The 19,301-nt window shown below is 44.6% G+C and overlaps 2 protein-coding genes across 6 annotated transcripts; one reads left to right on the forward strand and one right to left on the reverse strand.

Moving 5' to 3' along the window:
* Positions 1 to 1,299: 1,299 nt before the first annotated feature.
* Positions 1,300 to 5,148, reverse strand: trappc3 (trafficking protein particle complex subunit 3). The gene is made up of 5 exons (XM_019867909.1): positions 4,820 to 5,148; positions 4,520 to 4,617; positions 3,171 to 3,270; positions 2,213 to 2,395; positions 1,300 to 1,735 (listed from the first exon to the last, which is right to left on the reverse strand). Exons 1-5 carry the CDS (start codon positions 4,859 to 4,861, stop codon positions 1,616 to 1,618), a joined length of 543 nt encoding a protein of 180 aa, XP_019723468.1. The 5' UTR covers positions 4,862 to 5,148; the 3' UTR covers positions 1,300 to 1,615.
* A 375-nt stretch (positions 5,149 to 5,523) lies between these two features.
* On the forward strand, positions 5,524 to 17,065 carry smap2 (small ArfGAP2). 5 transcript variants are annotated; one of them, XM_019867802.1, is made up of 10 exons: positions 5,527 to 6,176; positions 6,293 to 6,559; positions 13,502 to 13,635; positions 13,805 to 13,969; positions 14,033 to 14,092; positions 14,169 to 14,226; positions 14,455 to 14,585; positions 14,669 to 14,828; positions 14,935 to 15,272; positions 15,543 to 17,065. In XM_019867802.1, the coding sequence occupies exons 2-10, from the start codon at positions 6,454 to 6,456 to the stop codon at positions 15,648 to 15,650; spliced, it is 1,260 nt and encodes a 419-aa protein (XP_019723361.1). In that variant the 5' UTR covers positions 5,527 to 6,176; positions 6,293 to 6,453; the 3' UTR covers positions 15,651 to 17,065. The 5 variants fall into 5 exon arrangements, with proteins under 5 accessions (XP_019723359.1, XP_019723360.1, XP_019723362.1 ...); XM_019867800.1 differs by having other exon boundaries at positions 5,524 to 6,559; positions 14,935 to 15,281; positions 15,547 to 17,065; XM_019867801.1 differs by having other exon boundaries at positions 5,524 to 6,559; positions 14,935 to 15,292; positions 15,543 to 15,633.
* The last annotated feature ends 2,236 nt before the right edge of the window (positions 17,066 to 19,301 follow it).

Here is a 19,301-nt window from a genome sequence, read left to right on the forward strand (position 1 = left end):
AAACGCAGCTGTCCGTCCCCCGGGTATACGCCTCTCATTCTGCGAGGTCTAATTCTGCATCAAAACTATTTCCTCTCGGTTCTCCGTCCAACATCCACATCACCGGCCTGCAGGGCGTTTAGTGGATACGGCAGCTGAGCGCTCGCTCGCCCGATGGCCCACGGCGCTCACTGCGTGGTGACGCTAACTCACTTTATCCTTTAAAATCGGTGCAGACAGGAGTGGGACGAGCCCGAGAGGCGACGTACTGGCACAGGCCACCCGCCATGGACGGTCCTGCAATATTCAAAACATGATTATCGGATCCTCTCATTGATATAGTCAGGCAGGTCAAGATAAAACTCCTTCGAATATGGCACTGAGAGACTCCCAGAATCTTTCTCAAGAGGCAGAAATGCAAAGTGGACTAGTTTCTGCCTCTTGTTGGGGAACAATCGCGACGAAAGATGGTCTGTTATGTCAACAGTGCTCTCTGGTGGTTATTCTGAGAACTCAGTTTCCTGTCGACCGACCGCATTCTCTGGCCGTTATTTTTCCCAAAGACAAAAAAAAAGACCCCACAATGTAATCCTTTTTTCTTTTCTCCTCAAATGAGATGTTTTTTTTTTTTATCCGCGCACATGTTTTTCTATGCCATCTGTTTGCAGTTATTGACAAGGTGTGCACTCCATCTCAATGGGAAGTTTGTGCATGACTTCTTGTTAGCGTAAAGCCATTCACAGGTGTGACCAGCACAACCGGCTGCCCGTGAGGCAGGCTATTCCCGGAGGACACGCGCACGCCTCAGCACGTCGGCCTACACAAGTGTTATTGTTTGCCTCTGAAGGGCGGGCCGCAGGACCGTTAAAAAAAGGAGACGTCCGCACCAAAACCGCACACCGAAACTGTCTTTTGTTTGTGTTGAGGGAAAACGTGCTCAAAATTGAAACCGAAAGATATTCAAAATCAAATATGTTGCATTTATTCACATTAGCATCATTATTTTAACATGCCATACAATTGGCAGCAATATGCACATAAAAAAAAATAATAATAATAATAATAATAATAACACCAGAATTATCTTAAGCGGCCTGTCTGTTAAGGCGCTATTTTTTTCCAATGTTTCCAAATGAAGCAATGGGAGTGCGAGTCAGTGTTGTCTCGAGTGAATCAATCGTGCCTACACAAGTGTTATTGTTTGCCTCTGAAGGGCGGGCCGCAGGACCGTTAAAAAAAGGAGACGTCCGCACCAAAGCCGCACACCGAATCTGTCTTTGTGTTGAGGGAAAAGGCGCTCAAAATTGAAACCCAAAGACATTCAAAATCAAATATGTTGCATTTATTCACATTAGCATCATTATTTTAACATGCCATACAATTGGCAGCAATATGCACATAAAAAAAAATAATAATAATAATAATAATAATAACACCAGAATTATCTTAAGCGGCCTGTCTGTTAAGGCGCTATTTTTTTCCAATGTTTCCAAATGAAGCAATGGGAGTGCGAGTCAGTGTTGTCTCGAGTGAATCAATCGTCTCTTCCGGTCTGTAAAGTGTCATTGGAAGAAAAAAAAAAGAAAAAAAAACTTGCTGATGAGGCAGAATGTTGACTGTCTCCTGCGTCATTTTGTCACTCGTCTCCTGCGGGGAGGTTCTCTTCAATCCTCTTGATAAACTTCATCCGGATTTCCGTCACATTGTCCCCCCGCAGTGTGTCCTGGACAAATTTCACATCCACAGCCATTTGGACCTAGAATTTGAAAAGTTCACAATCAGTTTCAAGTTCACTCCTGCCATAATGAACATAAGACATTGCTTTCCAAATAGGAACCAAATCCATATCTCGTCAGCGCGTCTCCTTACAGCGCTAATACAATAATGACTGCCTCTGAAATACAATAATGAATGAGAAATGGAACAGGAAACACATTGGGATCTCAAAAAAAAAAAAAAAACTAGTTTTTTTCTTTAATAAAAGTAGCACAACATTGTTTTTAGTAGTCAAACAAAAAGCTAGGACTCTGTTCTATGCGGAGACGCAGTTCAATGAAACGTTCGCCCAGCTATCGGAAAAGTATTCCTGTCACTCTAAGCTGCTGGCATAGATAAATGCGACAATGACACATTATTTGTAGTACGCCATCGTTTTCAGACCACTCAAGTCCACTTGGACATGACGAGTCCACCACGTTTGTTCAGCGGCGTCGACTCCGTGAGGTGACGTTACCATTTCCAGAGCTCCTCTGAGGACGCCGCACAACAGGTTGGAGTAGATGAGCGCGTTGTGGTTATCGGGCAGCTCCACAAAATCCACCAGCGGGTTGCTCTCCAGGATGAGGGAGAACTCGTCTCCGGCTGGGCTCCAGTTGGTTACGCTGGGGGTGACCCCGAGGTAGGTTTTAAATGCCACCTGGATGAACAAGCCGTGGCAAGGGGAATTGCAGAGTGGATCAAAAAGGCCGTGCTGGAAAATCTGCTGCCATCTGTCATCTTGTGCAGTGTGAGCATGCTTACGGAAAATACTCACTGTGTGCATTATGGAGTTTATTATTTGTATTTTTTTGGAATGATCTGAACAATGTTTGTTTTATCACCACCATGGTTCGATTGCGGCCTGCCGAGTGATGAGAATGGACGGCCTAACGTATACGCAGTGAATTCATTGAAAACAGATGAGAGCGTTGCAGTTGCACGCGCGGTTCCGCCCGGATTCTTTTTTTTTTTTTTTTTCCTTCTGGGGTCACGAAGGAAAGCCTAACCTTTACAGGACATGGTGGAGGAGAAAGGAAGTCAGGCGTGAACACGTGTTTCACAGGAAATGGAAAGAGGATCACGTCCCAGCCAGCTGTACCGGCTTGTCATTAAAACCACGTAATAAAAGGTTTGAGATATTGGACTTTTTGGTGGTGGTAGGGGGGGGCTTTCATGTTTCAGGATGAACTTAGAGTGCAATCCAACCTTTACAGGTGAGCTAAATGTGACCAACATTTTTTGAACGCACAAATTGGGACAATTCAATGTTTGACCAATTTTTGCACAGCTTGCTTTCAACTGCGGAAAAGAGAGTTTCCCATTCCTCCCAGTCGGCATTTTCATCAAGATGCCGTTCTCGAAATCGGATTTATCTGCTCTGTTTGGAAGACGTCCACGGTCACGCTCTGATTAGCCCGGAAGCATCCAATCACCTTAGCGATGACATCGGCCGTTTCTCGGAAATCCTGACACCTGCCGACGCTGGAGCGTGCCAGGAAGTCCTCGATGAGACGTACTCCGATGTTGTAACCCCTATGAAAGCGAGAAGAGGGGTGGGGGGGCGAGGAAGAGAACATCAAATTGATATTTTCCTGTAACGAGACAGAAGAACACATGGTTGGTTCAAACACTTGGCAGGAGATCTTCCTCCCGTCCCTGATGTGCTGGCCAACTGAACCATGTTGACAAACTGATCCGAGGCCAGGAAACAAAGGACGGGAACGCCCGTAATTTTGATTTGAGTTGCCGCGCAGTATGTGCGCTCGTTGCCTCTCGGGGATTTTTGCTTTCAAAACGTCTCGTGAACAGGGCAGCATTGTGGCCTACTGCTTCGATAGAAGGATCGTCAATTCCTCCCGCAGTACTCACACATATACGTTTTGTGTTATTAATGTACAAATCAACCAACAAAGCGAGAACACAGTACAAAGAGCAGCATTACTGGTGTCAAATAATACATATTTGTAGCTTTAGTGTAAAGTGGGAAGAGTAATTATTGAAGGCGATGGGTAAGAATAGATTACGCTAAACCAGTACAGTGTATGGAACGTGATGTTAAACTATTAACAAGAGTGCGACAGAAAATGGATGGATCAGCATTTATCGAAAGGAAACCAAACAATGACGACATCATCGGGAACGTCACGACACAGATGCTGTGCTTTGCATTCATTTTGTAAAATAGACGCATCTTAAAAGAACAATGTGAACAGAATTTATTTATATAATTACAATGGAAGTTCCACCAGCTGAAGTTGATCTGATACTTTGTAATTATGAAATGGCAATGACAGAATTAACAGTAGTGCTCATAAACTATTTTTCATTTAGTGCACTCTCTAAGTCAACTTGTATCCAACGTGAACAAAAAAGCTGCCATAATTCAAACGAGATTCATCCACCTTTGGGACAAATTGTAGAACATTGCAGAGTCATGATCAGCTTCAAAGTTATAAATATTGAACATCATTTTATTTCATCCCCATCAGACTTGAAAAAGTGCCACCCTACGGTACATTTCAGGATGAACCTGAAGCTTTTCGGATAAACTTAATTTGACCTCATCTCAACTGAATTTATGGGTACAGTACGCGGATTTTAATGTTCATCTCCTTGTTAGAGAACAGCAAGATGTACAAAAAATACTAAAACGCTTAACAGTGGGATATGTGGATTCAAATGTTGAAAAGGATAGTCTGAATAGTGCATTTTTCCCACTTTATACAAAAACAAGGAGGGCGGGGGGGGGCATCTATTTTGATGATGCTACTTGCAGACTCACATCTTGTCCAGTTGTTTGTTGACCTCTTCATCATTTTCGTAATCTTTGCATAGTTGTGTGACCAGGGCTCCGTAGGTCAGCGTGAACAACTCAGAGTTCTGCAAGGAAAGAAGTTACGCAACATATTAGCTCTCACAATCGAATTTTAATTGACGTTAATATGAAAACGAGTGAGGACTGAACGAGTTACAAGTACTGTAATAAAGATGGGCAGTGCAAGAACGCATCTTGGGAAAAGGTTAGCATTGAGCGAGCTACATTAGCAACGTTTTAAACATCCTGCAAGAGAAAGATGCCTACCATCTTCTTGCTGTCTGTTGTTCGGTTAGATTGCCGGGACATTTTCGTGATAGATGCGTACACAGTAAAAATACGCGTCGATACTACAGTAATTCCTTTATTTGTATTTTTAGAGTAGCGTTACGGCTATTTCCGCACTCGCTTCTAACAGCCAGCTAAAATGACAAGTAAACCATTTCCGGTTATTCTTGAATAAGAGTAAAAATTTGATGGGGGGAACGGTCATCAGCAAAGCGTCGAGATAACATACCAAAATCATGTTTGAAAAGCATACAAGCACTTACGGTTACATTATTATAGGTTTTCTGCAGAACTCGCACTGAGGAAAATAACAGTGAAATATGTATTTTTGTTTTGAAGGAACCTTCAATTTTAGTTCCGTTTACATCTTCATCGCTTGATATTTTTCAAACACTCATTGACTGCCCTCTTGCGTTTAGTAAGAAGAGAAGCAACCAGAAAAAATTAAACTCCAAAGTGTGCAGCGCTTTAACTGACCACAGGATGACAGTGCAGTTAAAATAACCGTAACGACTAAAGCGTCAATATTCATTATTAAAAGGCAGTGGAGAGCGTAGCATAAACTCTACCTGCCTGCAGCCTTGCGCGGGTTGGATATTTGCAGATTTACGGATGTTCACCCGCCATATTTAATGTGTCAGATTTGTCCTGTACACTAATGTAAACAGTGGAGCTTAAAGTGCACAGTCTAGTGCTTTATCTTTGGGAAGACTACATAGTAGATCAATTTTAGCTAACCGTAAACCAAAATAACCGTAGATTATTTGGAAATACCAGCAATTAAACGCAAACGCGTTTTTGTATGGAGGGCAGTTTCAACAATAGAAAAAAAAACTTACCTTAGTTATACGCATCGTCAGAGCAATTAGCTTGATTGTCATTTTCACTGATTTATGTATCTCGCTTTTTTTTCCTTTTTCTCTCGATGGCCAAAAAAATGGTACAGAGTTGCATTTTATGCTGGGAGAGAATCGTAGCATAATTACAACTATTTTAAAATATAAAGGTGATTTGTGTTTAACAGTTATAAGGAAGACATCAACAAAATCATACCAGAGAAAGGTTTTTAAAAACTGATCGCATCTTGTTCCATTTGATAGTTAATTTGGTCGTGAAGAGGGAAGGATAAGAAAAGCAGCAAATGTCACCTTGCCACATTCAACATGGCAGCGACGTTAACGTACGATGCCGCAAGGCGGAGTCTTTGTCAGCTCATGTCTCTGAGGAAGAGCAGCGGTGGAATAATTGCGTGTCTTGCTGTGTTGATCAATGACATATTTAGTGTGCGCGTATGTGAGGGGCGAGGTTGGAGCTTTTGCGGGACTGTAGAAAAAAAGTCAGTTTTGGACTTTTTTTTCCTCAATAGATTGCTTTTTTGTAAAAATGACATTTAGATGGGACTACATCCTAGTCCTTGCACCTTAACTAAGCCGCATGCTTTTTGCCTTCAAGGCAGTCCCCACCACCCTCATCCTCATCTTCCTCCTCATCCTATCGAGAAGCGCCAGTGTGCCACTCGCCGCTTCCAGGAATCGAATCAAGGAGGTGAATTGAGAATCCACGGACGGCGTAGCTGCTGTGCTGTGGACCGAGGTGAGGTCAACTCTTGCGCGATGATGACGGGCAAATCTGTGAAAGACTTCGACAGATACCAGTCAGTGCTCAACTCTTTGCTGGCGTTGGACGAGAATAAATTCTGTGCGGACTGCGAATCAAAAGGTGGGTCGTCTTGTTGAAAACATCCTGCATTCCGTGCAGTGCGTGTGTATGTGTGTATCTCATGGCGAGTGCACTTGCAAGCATCAACCTCGTCCCCGGAAACGTTTAGCCTGAAACAGAAACGCGAGCCTCGAAAATAAATAAATGAATAAAAGAATAGAAAGTAAGGATCGTCTTGTCTTAAATTACTATTAGGGCATCACTCACACCCGGTAAGAAGCCGGACGAGAAGGTTATGATGTAATATTATCATGCATGTTTTATAACATGCACTTCTTTTCCAAAGGTGGAAAAAGTACTTGCTCGCTGTACTTGAGTAAGAGTGCAAAACATAAAAGTCAAAATGTACAGACTCTGAAATGTACTCAGTCAAGAAAAGCAAAAATGCCATTTTGACTCGAGTAAAGTATTTTGCCTTGTCTTGCCTTGCCTTGTATGTTGTTTTGGACTGCGTAAGTGTGCCCGTTGATTGAGGTGATGGCCTGGATTTGTTAAACCTGTTTTTCCACGTGGGTAAACGCTCCTGTTTTGGACACAAATAGTGAGTCAGACAAGAGTCCAAATATAAAAAGTTGGGACAAATGGCTCTATTGATTGATTTATGTCTTTTATCTTTTGGTGAGCAGGAGGAGGCGGGGTGGAGGTGGAGGGGTCTACAGACATGCATGTTTTTTTTTCTTGCGGCTTGAGTATTGCTATTGAGCTGTACGACTTCAGACCTTGAGAGACATGATTGGATAGGTGCACCGTTGAGCCTCCCTCACTACTTAGCAGCACTTCCACCCTGGTGATAAATCCTCCAATTAAAGTCATTGCTGGCATCTTGACGAGAAAATTATGAATGGTGGAATGACTATGCAGGTTTCAGGTGCACATGTATGTGTGTGTGTGTGTGTGTTTCTTTGCCATTATTTACCCGCCAAATGCAGACTGGAGTCACATGAGTTGCCGGCCTCACAAATATTTTATGAGAATCAGCAAGCAGGCTCTTGAGTGCTTTAATGTTGTGATTTATTCATTAGTCCTTTCCACTTTATCTCGCACAAGACAAGATATGATGTTGCTAAACATGATCATACAGGGGAGGATAAAACTTTCTGATGCTGTCACGGAATATTTGTTTATTTATTGTCGTGTTTGCTTGTGGATCTGCACCAGAGAGGTGACTCTAATATCATGACATTTATCTGACAGCAATGTAAGGCGAGCCCAAAATCTTCCAAAAGCATGTGAGGAAATCTGTTATGATCCAATGAAACCAAGGTTGAGCTTTTTTGGCCATACCGTCGTCAAGTTGGAGGGAATTATGAACAGTTCAAAACAGCAGTCACTGTTGGCACAAACTTTGAGGTTTCTGCCAGAAAGGAAAAAACAAGTCAGGAAAGGCTACTAGAACATCAGAGCTTCATTGGGTTTAATTGGACGCCCTTTAAATTGGTGGCAAGTGTGCGCTGACTTCCCTTTCGAAACAAGTCGGATGTGACCGGTCAATTCTGAACGCAGCCACATTAGGAGGGTGTGCACACTTCTGCAACCCCATCTCAGTTGTTTAAACAGGGGTGTGTAGACTTTTTTTCTCCCTTGCAGTTTGAGTGCATGTACCAAGTGAATGAAGTTTTGCGGCATTACATTCTCACAGGAAGTTTGTAATTGAGAGCGGTTGCATAGTCTATTCGTATTGATTTGTCACACAATCAGACACACACACACACACACACACACTCTGCAACGTCTCTTTTAAATTGCGTTGCATGAAATTGGATTCTTATGATTTGAAGTTGCATGATATCGGGCGACAAATCTGATTTTAATTGGATGACGTTGGGGGTCGGGCAGGCAAGCACTTGTCTACTGTAAAAAGTACAGATATGCCTTTTCAAATGTAGGGGAGAAAAGTATAAAAGGGGTCAGAAATATAAATAGTCAAGTAATCCACAGTCTGCTGAAAAATTCCCATGAGGTACATGAACCAAATATAAGTACTAATTGTTATTTCCAACATCGCCCCCTCAGTAGAGGAAAAAAAAACGAATGTACATGGGCGCATTTGCGTGAGATGTCACCACTAAAACATGCGCACAACACACATGCACACCCTAAAAGCATTTGTCCACTCAACATCCGCCTCTCAACTCAACTCATCTTGGTTTGTTGTAATCTTGTTTGCCTGGACAAAGATTACTGCGCATTTCTCACCTCCCTCCCTCAGAAGTGTTCTAAGAGGAAGTGGCGACACACAAAGCGGCGGCGCATGCAAAACCGGAGGAAAAAAAAAGCGGAAGCAATCACTGTAAAACACCGTACAGTGAAAGCGTGCACCTGCTGGTTTTGGAAAACATGATGGCACCTGTTTCAGTGGGGAAACTTCAGTTGTACATGGTCATGAGTGTGCAATTTGGAAGTACAGTAAGTCCTCCCTCCATCCCTCCGTCCGTCGTGACTCATGCGTTTCAAACTCAAAACAGAAGGCTCCCCCTGTAAACAACAAAAAAAAAAACGGATACAATTTAAAGTTGGGCAATTCAACAAAATATTTTCCGTTTTTCTGTTGTAGAAATTGTCATTCTCGCATGTCACAACAAAGAGTTGACAGAACTGTCGTCACTTTGACCGTCCCTCCGACGTAAAGATATCAGTCAAAACAACGCGGCAAATTGATTTGGGCCAGACATTGTTATTGTTGATAATTCATATTTTAAAGTCATTTTGACTCAAATTGCTGTTTAAGGGCCCCCAAAAATACGAGCTGTGTTGTTTTTTTTTTTTGTTTTTTTTTTTTTAAAGTCCACATTCTTATTTTAAATCGAATGACTCTGGCTGTGTTGTGTTGCCGTGGGGACGTCACCTGTTGATGTCATGCCTCCCAGCCCGTCCCCTCACGTGTCTTATGGAGTCAAGTGCCACGAGGGATTTTCCTCTGTGCCTCCCTTGAGTCACAGAGTCAAGGAGAGGCTGACGCAGCCAAACGGAAGACAGCGGTCGAGGGAGTACAGCATATTCGTTTGTTTGCGCCCTCGTCTTATAGCGTTTACAGTGAGCCCCCTTGAATCGCCGGGATACGTTCCAGAAATACCCGCAATAGGTGAAAAGCCACCAAACAGGGACATGGCTCCGTTTCAAATGTACAAGCGCATATTCCGAACAACAAAACGTGAATAAAAAGGGCGCCCGGCATTGAGCCGCATTTGTGAAGGACCACAGTTGGTCCCCACATAGCCACGCATATGGTGAGAGTGGATGTAAATTATCAATGGGGGCCCATGTGCTCGTTAGCGTCGACCGTACTGCTGGGTCACTGGATAGCTGCGGGCGTCCTGAAGGGCTTTCAGTCATGGGAAATTGATGCGGCGGAGGAAAAAAAAAAAAAAGGACAGTTTTGTATGGTGGCAAGATCAACTCTCACAGTGACATTTGGCATGCACGTTGATCGCTTCAATCAATTCTCGTCAATTCAAGTCACATTTTTTTTTTATCATACAGCCCTTAAAAACAAACAGTCTCAAACAGCTTCACATGCCCACAGTTGACAAGTATTCACGACATCCCCTGACCGTAACCCCCCGGAAGGGCAAGGAAAAACTACAAATGAGAAACCTCGAGAAGGGGCCGCAGATGGGAGTCTCCCCCTTCGGGAATTACCGGAAGGGCAACATTTGACACAATATCGTACTATACAATGTTCGTTATGTCAATTTACGCATGACAACTCTTGCACGACTCAAGTAAATCCCCCGTGTCAACATATTGTACTGGAGCCGCATGCCTGCGGGGCGATAGGAAGTCGTGCACGGGCTGCGACAATACGTCCAGCTCGGCGCGGTGGGATTAACTGCTGAAAGTAGCGTTTATCCTTGTGGGATGTCGGCTAATGAGCCACATGCACCTGCAGCCCTCCCCGCGCGCGTGTAAGCCGGCATGTGAGGCTAAAAATGTCTTGGTGTGTTTTGCAAGTGAATCCTGTTGGAAAGTTTGTTAACCGCATTCCACTTCTGTGCACGGTGCGTGCGTGTCATCGCGGTCACAATCACATGATGACTTTGATGCCAACTTGTGGAATCTTATTGTTGTTTGCTATATATTTGTCGGCCCGCGTGTTTGCGCCGGGATGTTATTTGTATGCTAGCTAATACTATTCATGCGCCTTACGTGAAGGTGGCATGTGTGTTTATCACCTGCGACTGATGATGTGAAAAAAAAAAAAAAGGACAGTTTTGTATGGTGGCAAGATCAACTCTCACAGTGACATTTGGCATGCACGTTGATCGCTTCAATCAATTCTCGTCAATTCAAGTCACATTTTTTTTTTTATCATACAGCCCTTAAAAACAAACAGTCTCAAACAGCTTCACATGCCCACAGTTGACAAGTATTCACGACATCCCCTGACCGTAACCCCCCGGAAGGGCAAGGAAAAACTACAAATGAGAAACCTCGAGAAGGGGCCGCAGATGGGAGTCTCCCCCTTCGGGAATTACCGGAAGGGCAACATTTGACACAATATCGTACTATACAATGTTCGTTATGTCAATTTACGCATGACAACTCTTGCACGACTCAAGTAAATCCCCCGTGTCAACATATTGTACTGGAGCCGCATGCCTGCGGGGCGATAGGAAGTCGTGCACGGGCTGCGACAATACGTCCAGCTCGGCGCGGAGGGATTAACTGCTGAAAGTAGCGTTTATCCTTGTGGGATGTCGGCTAATGAGCCACATGCACCTGCAGCCCTCCCCGCGCGCGTGTAAGCCGGCATGTGAGGCTAAAAATGTCTTGGTGTGTTTTGCAAGTGAATCCTGTTGGAAAGTTTGTTAACCGCATTCCACTTCTGTGCACGGTGCGTGCGTGTCATCGCGGTCACAATCACATGATGACTTTGATGCCAACTTGTGGAATCTTATTGTTGTTTGCTATATATTTGTCGGCCCGCGTGTTTGCGCCGGGATGTTATTTGTATGCTAGCTAATACTATTCATGCGCCTTACGTGAAGGTGGCATGTGTGTTTATCACCTGCGACTGATGATGTCCGGCGCCACACCTGACAGGTCGGGAATCACTGGCGTAAACCAGGGTACCGGATGGATTTGTCAAGGCTGCAACGTTCTGTGATATTTGGAGTGGTCCAAGTCTCGCAAATCCAGTAACACGGCAGATTTATAGCCCCGCATTTCATTTCTTTTCCGACTTGGCCTCCTACTCTCCCGACTATTTCTGTTCTCGGTAGCCGGAGGTGTACACGGTTGGAGTAAACAATACATAACGCCTTATGGATCGCCACTAAAGACAGGACTGCGGTGCAGTGTGCAGGGGGTTATTCATTCCACGCATGTCCAAGTCGTCTCGTGCCTCCCCCACCTCCGGCCTTATCTGGTTGCTATGCTACATTTACAAACATCAGGACCACGCATCCATAATTAGCTTCGTGAGCTGACCTTTGGTGCATGGGACATGCGCTATCCCTGACATGCGTGTTTTTGTGAATACCAATAAGGAGGCTGAAGCTAGCCACAGCAGTTCATAATAATACACTTGACAGTTTTTACTCATTCTACAAATATTTCTGTAGTATCGTCAGACGATATCGTTAGGCTATGTATTCCACAGACCAGTGTGCAGAATTTTGTTTTCAAATCTATCTCGCTGACGAGTTAGCAAGCTAGCTTGTATTTTTCGAGATATTCGCATAATTCAGAATTCATTAAGTGCGATAGAAGACTCATACTTAATTGGTCATTAAGCTAAAGCAGCGCCGTTTTTAATGTATTGGTTGAATGATCGAGCTTCAGTGAGGTGTGCTAAAACAAAAAAAGAAATACACAAGTAAAGGACGGTAGGAGAAGCAGTAGTTTCAATTTTTTTTTCTCAGAGTCCTCACAACAGGCCTAATTGGCTGCCTCTATTATGATTAGACCAGATCCAATCGAGAAAAAAAAAAAGGCTGCGTGGGCTACAAGAGTGTGAAACTGCAGTCATTCGCTTGGGAGAACAGAAAGGTCAAACTGTGGCAAAGAGATCAAGGTGCGGGAGGGAAGAGAACACAAGGAGGCCCGGGACAAAAAAAAAAAAAAGAAAAAGAAAAATGGAGGCATGAAAGGATGTGGGGGCTAAAGTGAGTCCTCCATTCAGGGAGATTTCCACATATTTGATAATCCGCCACAAGCGTTTGCTGCAGTTAAGCAGGATTTGCGCAGTAATTCTATTATTAGCCGGCGTGACGGCTCACGCTTGAGCCCAACAAGCTTGTCTGTTAACCTCTCATTTTGTTTTCGCCCGTGGGCCCGTTTTGTCCGAAAAAGCCGTTGATGAAACAACATGTTTCAACCTTCGCAAAAGTGAACTACGGTTTGTTGAAATGATTCCGACACGAGGAAGAGGACGGTCTCCTTCCCCAAGTTTCGTACTCAACTTCCTCTTTGGTCGGAAGGTTAGTTTTGAGGAAGTACCGCGTCGAGGACTTTCCCACCATCTGGTGCTGAAAGAAACACCGTGCAGAAGCAAGTGCGAAACGGAATCCGATTTGTCGTGTGACGGTACTTCTTATGACTCCCTCACGTTACCACGGGAGTGCTTGTGAAGAAGTTGATTCCCGATTTCTTGTGTTTTGAACAAAGGCAAAAGGATTTGAAATGAGGTGGGTCTGTTTCAGGCTCCAAAAAGATGTTTTCGTATGTTGACGTGACAGCTTAACACGACGTAACCATTGCGAGTGCTGTCCCCACCCCGGCAGTGTGCGCAGCGACTGTGTGTCAGGACACTTGCCTGATTGACGCAGGATTCGAAGAGTTCCCTGCTGAAGTGGGGCTTGTAATTGAGGTCTCAGGCACGACTAAAAATAATTGGATTCTTTCCCTCGTTGTTCTTCTTGAAGAGCTTTCCTTTGCTCAATGTGGTTTCCCACCAGAAATCCAGATACGACATCACGTCTCTATGGATCACTCTTCCAGGTCCGAGATGGTCTTCGTGGAACTTGGGCATCTTTATCTGTATACGATGCGCCGGCATTCATCGAAATCTCGGCGTCCACATCTCCAAAGTCAAGTCTGTCAACTTGGACCAGTGGACGCAGGAGCAGGTTCAGGTCAGAGGACGTTTTCTCTGCAGATCTCTTCTGAACTTTGGCTGAACAGCGCTTTAGGTCCATCAGCCCAAATCCCAACATAGTTCACTTTTTGTCCGGAGCGACTCTCTCCTGTTGTCCCCGATAGTCAGATTTGAATGAGAAGTCAGTCCCATTCTGCCTACTGCAGTGCGTCCAGGAGATGGGAAACGCCAAGGCCAAACGCCTCTACGAAGCGTTCCTGCCCGAGTGCTTCCAGCGCCCCGAGAGCGACCAGTCGGCGGAGAACTTCATCAGGGACAAGTATGACAAGAAGAAGTACATGGATAAGGTCATCGATATCCAGATGCTCAGGGTGAGTCCGCGTCATCTCACCGTGAGTGTGGCGGGATCTTGAAAAACACCATTCTGAACGCAGAAAGAAAAGAGCTGCGAGAACATCCCCAAGGAGCCGGTTGTGTTTGAGAAAATGAAAATCGTAAGTATGCCGCAGAGCTGCGAGAAGGATGGGACGTGTTTGCCAATGCGCCGCGTTCCTTTTGTTGTTTCGACAGAAAAAAGACGTCAGCCCAAAGAAGGACTCCCAATGCGTTACGGACCTGCTGGGGTTAGGTATGGTCGCGCAACTGAAACGTCAGCGTCAGTTCATCGGTCGACGGTTTAGTTTGATCGCTTTGTTATTTTGTTTCAGTCTTGACAATATTCTTCATCTTAATGGAACGATTTTTGTTGTCAGCTATAAAGTGATAAAAGTCCAGCGGAAGACGTCGATGCGGAGCAGTAAACTTGTGCCAGGTTCATCAACGGGTGGGTGAAAGGCATATTTGGAATCTCTCTTAGATGCTCCTGATCCAAGTCCTGCAGTGTCCAACGGGGTTCCGGGCAGTCACCAGAGTCCAGCAGGTTCTAATCCGGCGCACCCTGCCTTGGATCTCTTCAGTCAGCTCTCAGATCCGTCCCCTTCTTCCACAGTATGGCATCCACTCCACTACTGTAGCTACTTTCAGTTTCGGTAGTGGATCAACTTCAGGCTGCCTCCACCTTCTTGCCTCAGAGCCGAGTGACCGCCTCTGTGCCTGAAAACCTCAGCCTCTTCTTGGATCCGGCACCCAGAAAGGCGGAAGGCACGTTCCAGAAACTGTCGAAGGACTCCATTCTGTCCCTTTATGGATCCACCCCGTCAGTGCACATTAGCAGTATGGCGCCATCTCATGGTGAGAGATCCGACCTACTCATGGGGATATTTGTGTATACACAGGGGTGATAATGCAATGGATGTCTGCTTTGTTTTTTTGTTTGTTTTTTTTTTTTATTCTGCAGGCTTATACATGAACCAAATGGGATACCCGACGCATCCGTACGGCTCTTACCATTCGTTAGCTCAGGCCGGCGGGATGGGGGGAGCCACGGTCATGTCGCAGGTTGCCATGATGGGGCAGCAGCAGAACGGCTCGATGGCGGCCCAAAGCGGCCCGGCTCATCACGGCATGATGGGACATCCGCAAAACACCATGATGACGTCACAGCAGAATGGCGCAATCGTGATGCGGCAGCATCAGGGCGCGGGGTTGATGGGACATTCTCAGGCGGGAGGCTTGGCGGCGTTGGCTCAGCAGCAAGCGCTCGGAGCTCAGCAGCTGCAGTGGAACGTTGGACAGGCACGTCTTTGTCCTCACTCGTAAGACAGTTCGGCACACATCAGGACACCTACTGTATGTAAAAGAAATAGTCCAAATGCTGCTGTTGGCAACAGCCTACACAGAGACACTCGCGCACAAACTCACCGACATCACACATAACCCCACCTCTTAAAGGCACATGCACGCCTGTATACACGATGGGAAAAAAAAAGTCACGTTTAAAAAAGCGTGTTTCAATTGGTTTGAGTGTTTTTTTTTTCGTAGGTTGAAATATTTTCTGTCTTCCAGATGACTCAGCACGTGTCCGTCATGAATCCATTCGGCTCCGCCACTCAACCGATGGGAAGCGCCGCGGCCCCGAGTTTAGCGCACATGACAGCACATGTCTGGAAATGAATTGCATCCGCCTCGAAAGTGAACTTATGAAGTCCTCAACGAGAGCTGCGTGGGCGGGACGCTGCGGGAGCTTTTCCGGTTTTCAAGAAGGAAAGAGGAGGAGACGAGAATTCGAAAAGTACAACTACCTCTTCCTCTGTCCTCGGCCCCTGCTCCAAATCCACTTCCTGCCTCGTACACCTCGGCCGAGCTTCGCGAACGTCCACACTTGCCTTCGGAATATTTTGTCAATGCAGTAACAGGGTCACACATTTTTATATCCAATTGGGAGCACGCAACGTTTTGTTTTGTTTTGTTTTCTGCACATAGACACAGATCCTCATTTGATTTGGAACAACCTCTCTGTTTATTATAACTGGCCAACATGAAGAAGAATAATAATATGAATCATTTTAAGTAATCGTTAGCATGTCAGCATGCATGGCTACACCGCTAAGATTGCAGCATTGTAGTTGACAATAGGAGGCAAAGACTTTTTTGGGGGCACTTTAAAGCACAAATGTCTAATAAATGTGAATTGGGTCATGAATGAAGAATTCGGTCCTACGATGGGTTAAAAGGCCAACAAAAAATTCAATTGGAGTCAATCAATCAACAACGGCAAGGCTCATTTCAGGTCCAAGCTGAGAGATTTCATGTTGATAAGTTCCTACATGCAGGGAAGCACATCCATGATTTGAATGTGCACAGCACATATTCCATCTGCATCTGCAAGAGACCTGAACTCGATTTTGGCATACCAAAGATAAAAACGAGTTTTATGGGGATCAGACACTTCCACGGAACTGCATGAAGGAAATGTTGCTACAGCGATGATGTTGTGTTTATGGCTTGAGACGACAAAAAAAAAAACATTTAATGGGAAATGTTGCACTGGAGGTGATGTTTTGCGTTTTTCTCCCTCTGTTATTATGTCTTTGAATCCATCCATTCAAATTGTTGTGATTTACTGTTTCCTACACGTGATTTCACAAGAATATTTTTGTTGATTTGTCGTTTTCCAATACGACCCAAAAAAAACCCACTTTGTGATGGACAAATCAACATATTTGTTTCTTTGTTTTAAGTGCGCAAATGGCACCTGAATGTCTAATTCTGTTTGGAATGTGTTGCTGACTAAACGCATGAAAACATGATTGTCAACGACTCCTCTTTTATTTTTCTTTGCGGCTCACATTCATGTTGTGTTGGAAGTCAAAGTGAATAGAGGAACGCATCGTTTGCCGGACTTGTCAATCAAGATCATGTTTAATACTGTCGATTGTGGTTCGCAAACAAGATTTATTAGTCGTTGATTTTTTTTTTTTCTTCAGACGGCATACTTTGTCTGTCTAGTGTCCTATTTACACGAGATGAGAATATCGGTAAGACAAGATAGTCTGGGGAAACGGAGTGTTTAAATATTGCTTTGAGTACATGCTGTCTTTTTAGTTAAGAATTCGATTCTGGGCTCGGTCGCCTTTTTTTTTTTTTTAAATGGTGTCACCAGTATGACCTATTTTGTCACCTATTTCCCGTTTTGTGCTCAGGCCAAAGCCCCGTCTCATAGAAAAGTATCTTTGGCGCCATCTTGTGGCATCTTCGCGCCAAGGAACTGTTGAAGACGGGGACGACCGAAAAGTAGTGCTTTGCTGCCATCTGCTGGTACCCACACAAGGCCCAGGTACCGAATGCAGGACGCACACAACCAATATCAGTGATTCAAATGAACTTTATTGACTGCTCGGTCAATGGGCATGCAAATACAAGCTTCTGAACCCAAAATGTGAGAATTGTCATTTTTGTGTGCGCGTGTGTATACACCCATCGGATTGATTGCGTTTTCTTTAAAAAAACTACGTGCACCTTAAGTAATCAATTTTGCAGCTTACAAACCACCAAAAATACCAGTTTTACATTATCAAATACTGCACATAGAAAACATTTACAAAGCACGGGTAGAAAATTACAGCTCCCCCTTTCTCGACGTCTGCCATAAAAGGCGGCCTCCCGTCACTAAGTCGCTCTGCTCTACGTTGCCCTTTTGCTCGCACCTCAGTGGAAGGTTAAGGCCAGTTCCAGAGGACAACCCAACGCCAGCAATGCCCATAAATGTTTCTGTAGGAAGGTACTCATCCGCTTCGTGGGTGCGCGCGCACCACACTTCCTGTCAGTACCATCTCAAATTGCTGTCCTTGTCGTGTTGCATTCAGGGACATTTGTGCTTATGCCGGCATTGAAAATGAATGGTTTCACGGAGGGGGCCCCGCTTCAAAAGGTGCTGCAGCGGCATCAAGTATCGACAGTTGTGGCTTAGCAACCTGGACATTGTTGGAAAGTCATCTGAGCGTTTATTCGATAACTTCGATGTCCAAAAGGCGCATGCGCTAGTATGCCGTTTGTCCTCGCTGCAAAGACAATTTAGCGCACTCGTAAAACAAAATTGGGCGCACGAGTTGATCTACATGGTGCGGTTCTGTTGTATTTAACTTCGAGGTACAATACAGTTGTATTTATTGTGCCAGAACCATTTGTTTTGTAACATTTACAATTTTCAATGTAACTTCGGTGCGACGAAAGTTGCATCATTAGTAAAGTGTCGTTTTCCGATTCTCCAATATTGGATTGCAGTATTCATGTTTAAGCTGCATCATGTTAGAGTGGCAAAGCATTTTTCCAGATGGTTAAATTAATCGAATTTTAAGAAGCCGCAGTTAGCATAAGTCGTCTGTAGTTGTGGACAGGCGCACAGTTTTGTTTCCCTGGAATGTCCGACTCGTGAGGACAAAGCGCTGAACTAGTCCATCGTCCTCGAGCTTGATATAAAGTATATCAAGTTCAAATTCAAAGGGCTTTCCCGTGAAGTAAAACGACTGCGACATCATCATTTTTCCACTCCTGTTTCACATTTCAGCACACCGGTGCATCACCTTCGACATGCGAGTCAGACAACTGCAAAACATATTCCTCATAGGACACAGTCCTTCTCGTGCGCTGCCTTGTCTTCTTAGGCTACAAGTACATGGACCTTAAATAAATGCTCAAACGCCTTTTATAGACGGCGAACAAACGTACCGATTAATCGACATGAAGATAGTAAGATGACGTACAATACAGTATGCTTGTGTCGTTTTGCTACACTTAAAAAGATCCCGGAATCACAAAAGCACTTGAATAAGGCCGCGCTACCGCTTTGGAGTTACTCTCAACACATTGCGCGCTCCTGCTTCTGTCTCAGGTGGCTGCAAATAAGAGTAGAAGCCCTGCTTTTCGGCCGCAAAACCGAAAAATGTGGATATTTTTGTTTTGTTTTGGATTTTTGGGGGCGAGCAACTGAGCTGCCGGTCAATGTTTATTGCCTAAAGGAAACTGGCAGAGCCAGTGCTACTTTCAGGGACAGGTGTTGCGTCACGTCCAACTTTCCATGGGAATTAGCGGGAATTGGCACCAACTGTAAATTGTTTCTCATTAAATTTGCATTTTAACAAAAACTCCCGACAAATAAGCCAAATAGAAACGAAATATATAACAAGTGAAAGCATTTCCCAAATTCCTGAGCTAAGCTTCCCATCGAAAGTTTTCAGAAAACATTTCTGCCCCCCTTTGCAACTCCATTGAAGACAGTTTGCTCGTTCCATCTGCTCAAAATCTCTCGCCGCCCAGTGACTTCAA

This window comes from Hippocampus comes, unplaced genomic scaffold (assembly GCF_001891065.2).
Source record: "Hippocampus comes isolate QL1 unplaced genomic scaffold, H_comes_QL1_v1.1 scaffold207, whole genome shotgun sequence".
Classification (NCBI taxonomy): domain Eukaryota; kingdom Metazoa; phylum Chordata; class Actinopteri; order Syngnathiformes; family Syngnathidae; genus Hippocampus; species Hippocampus comes.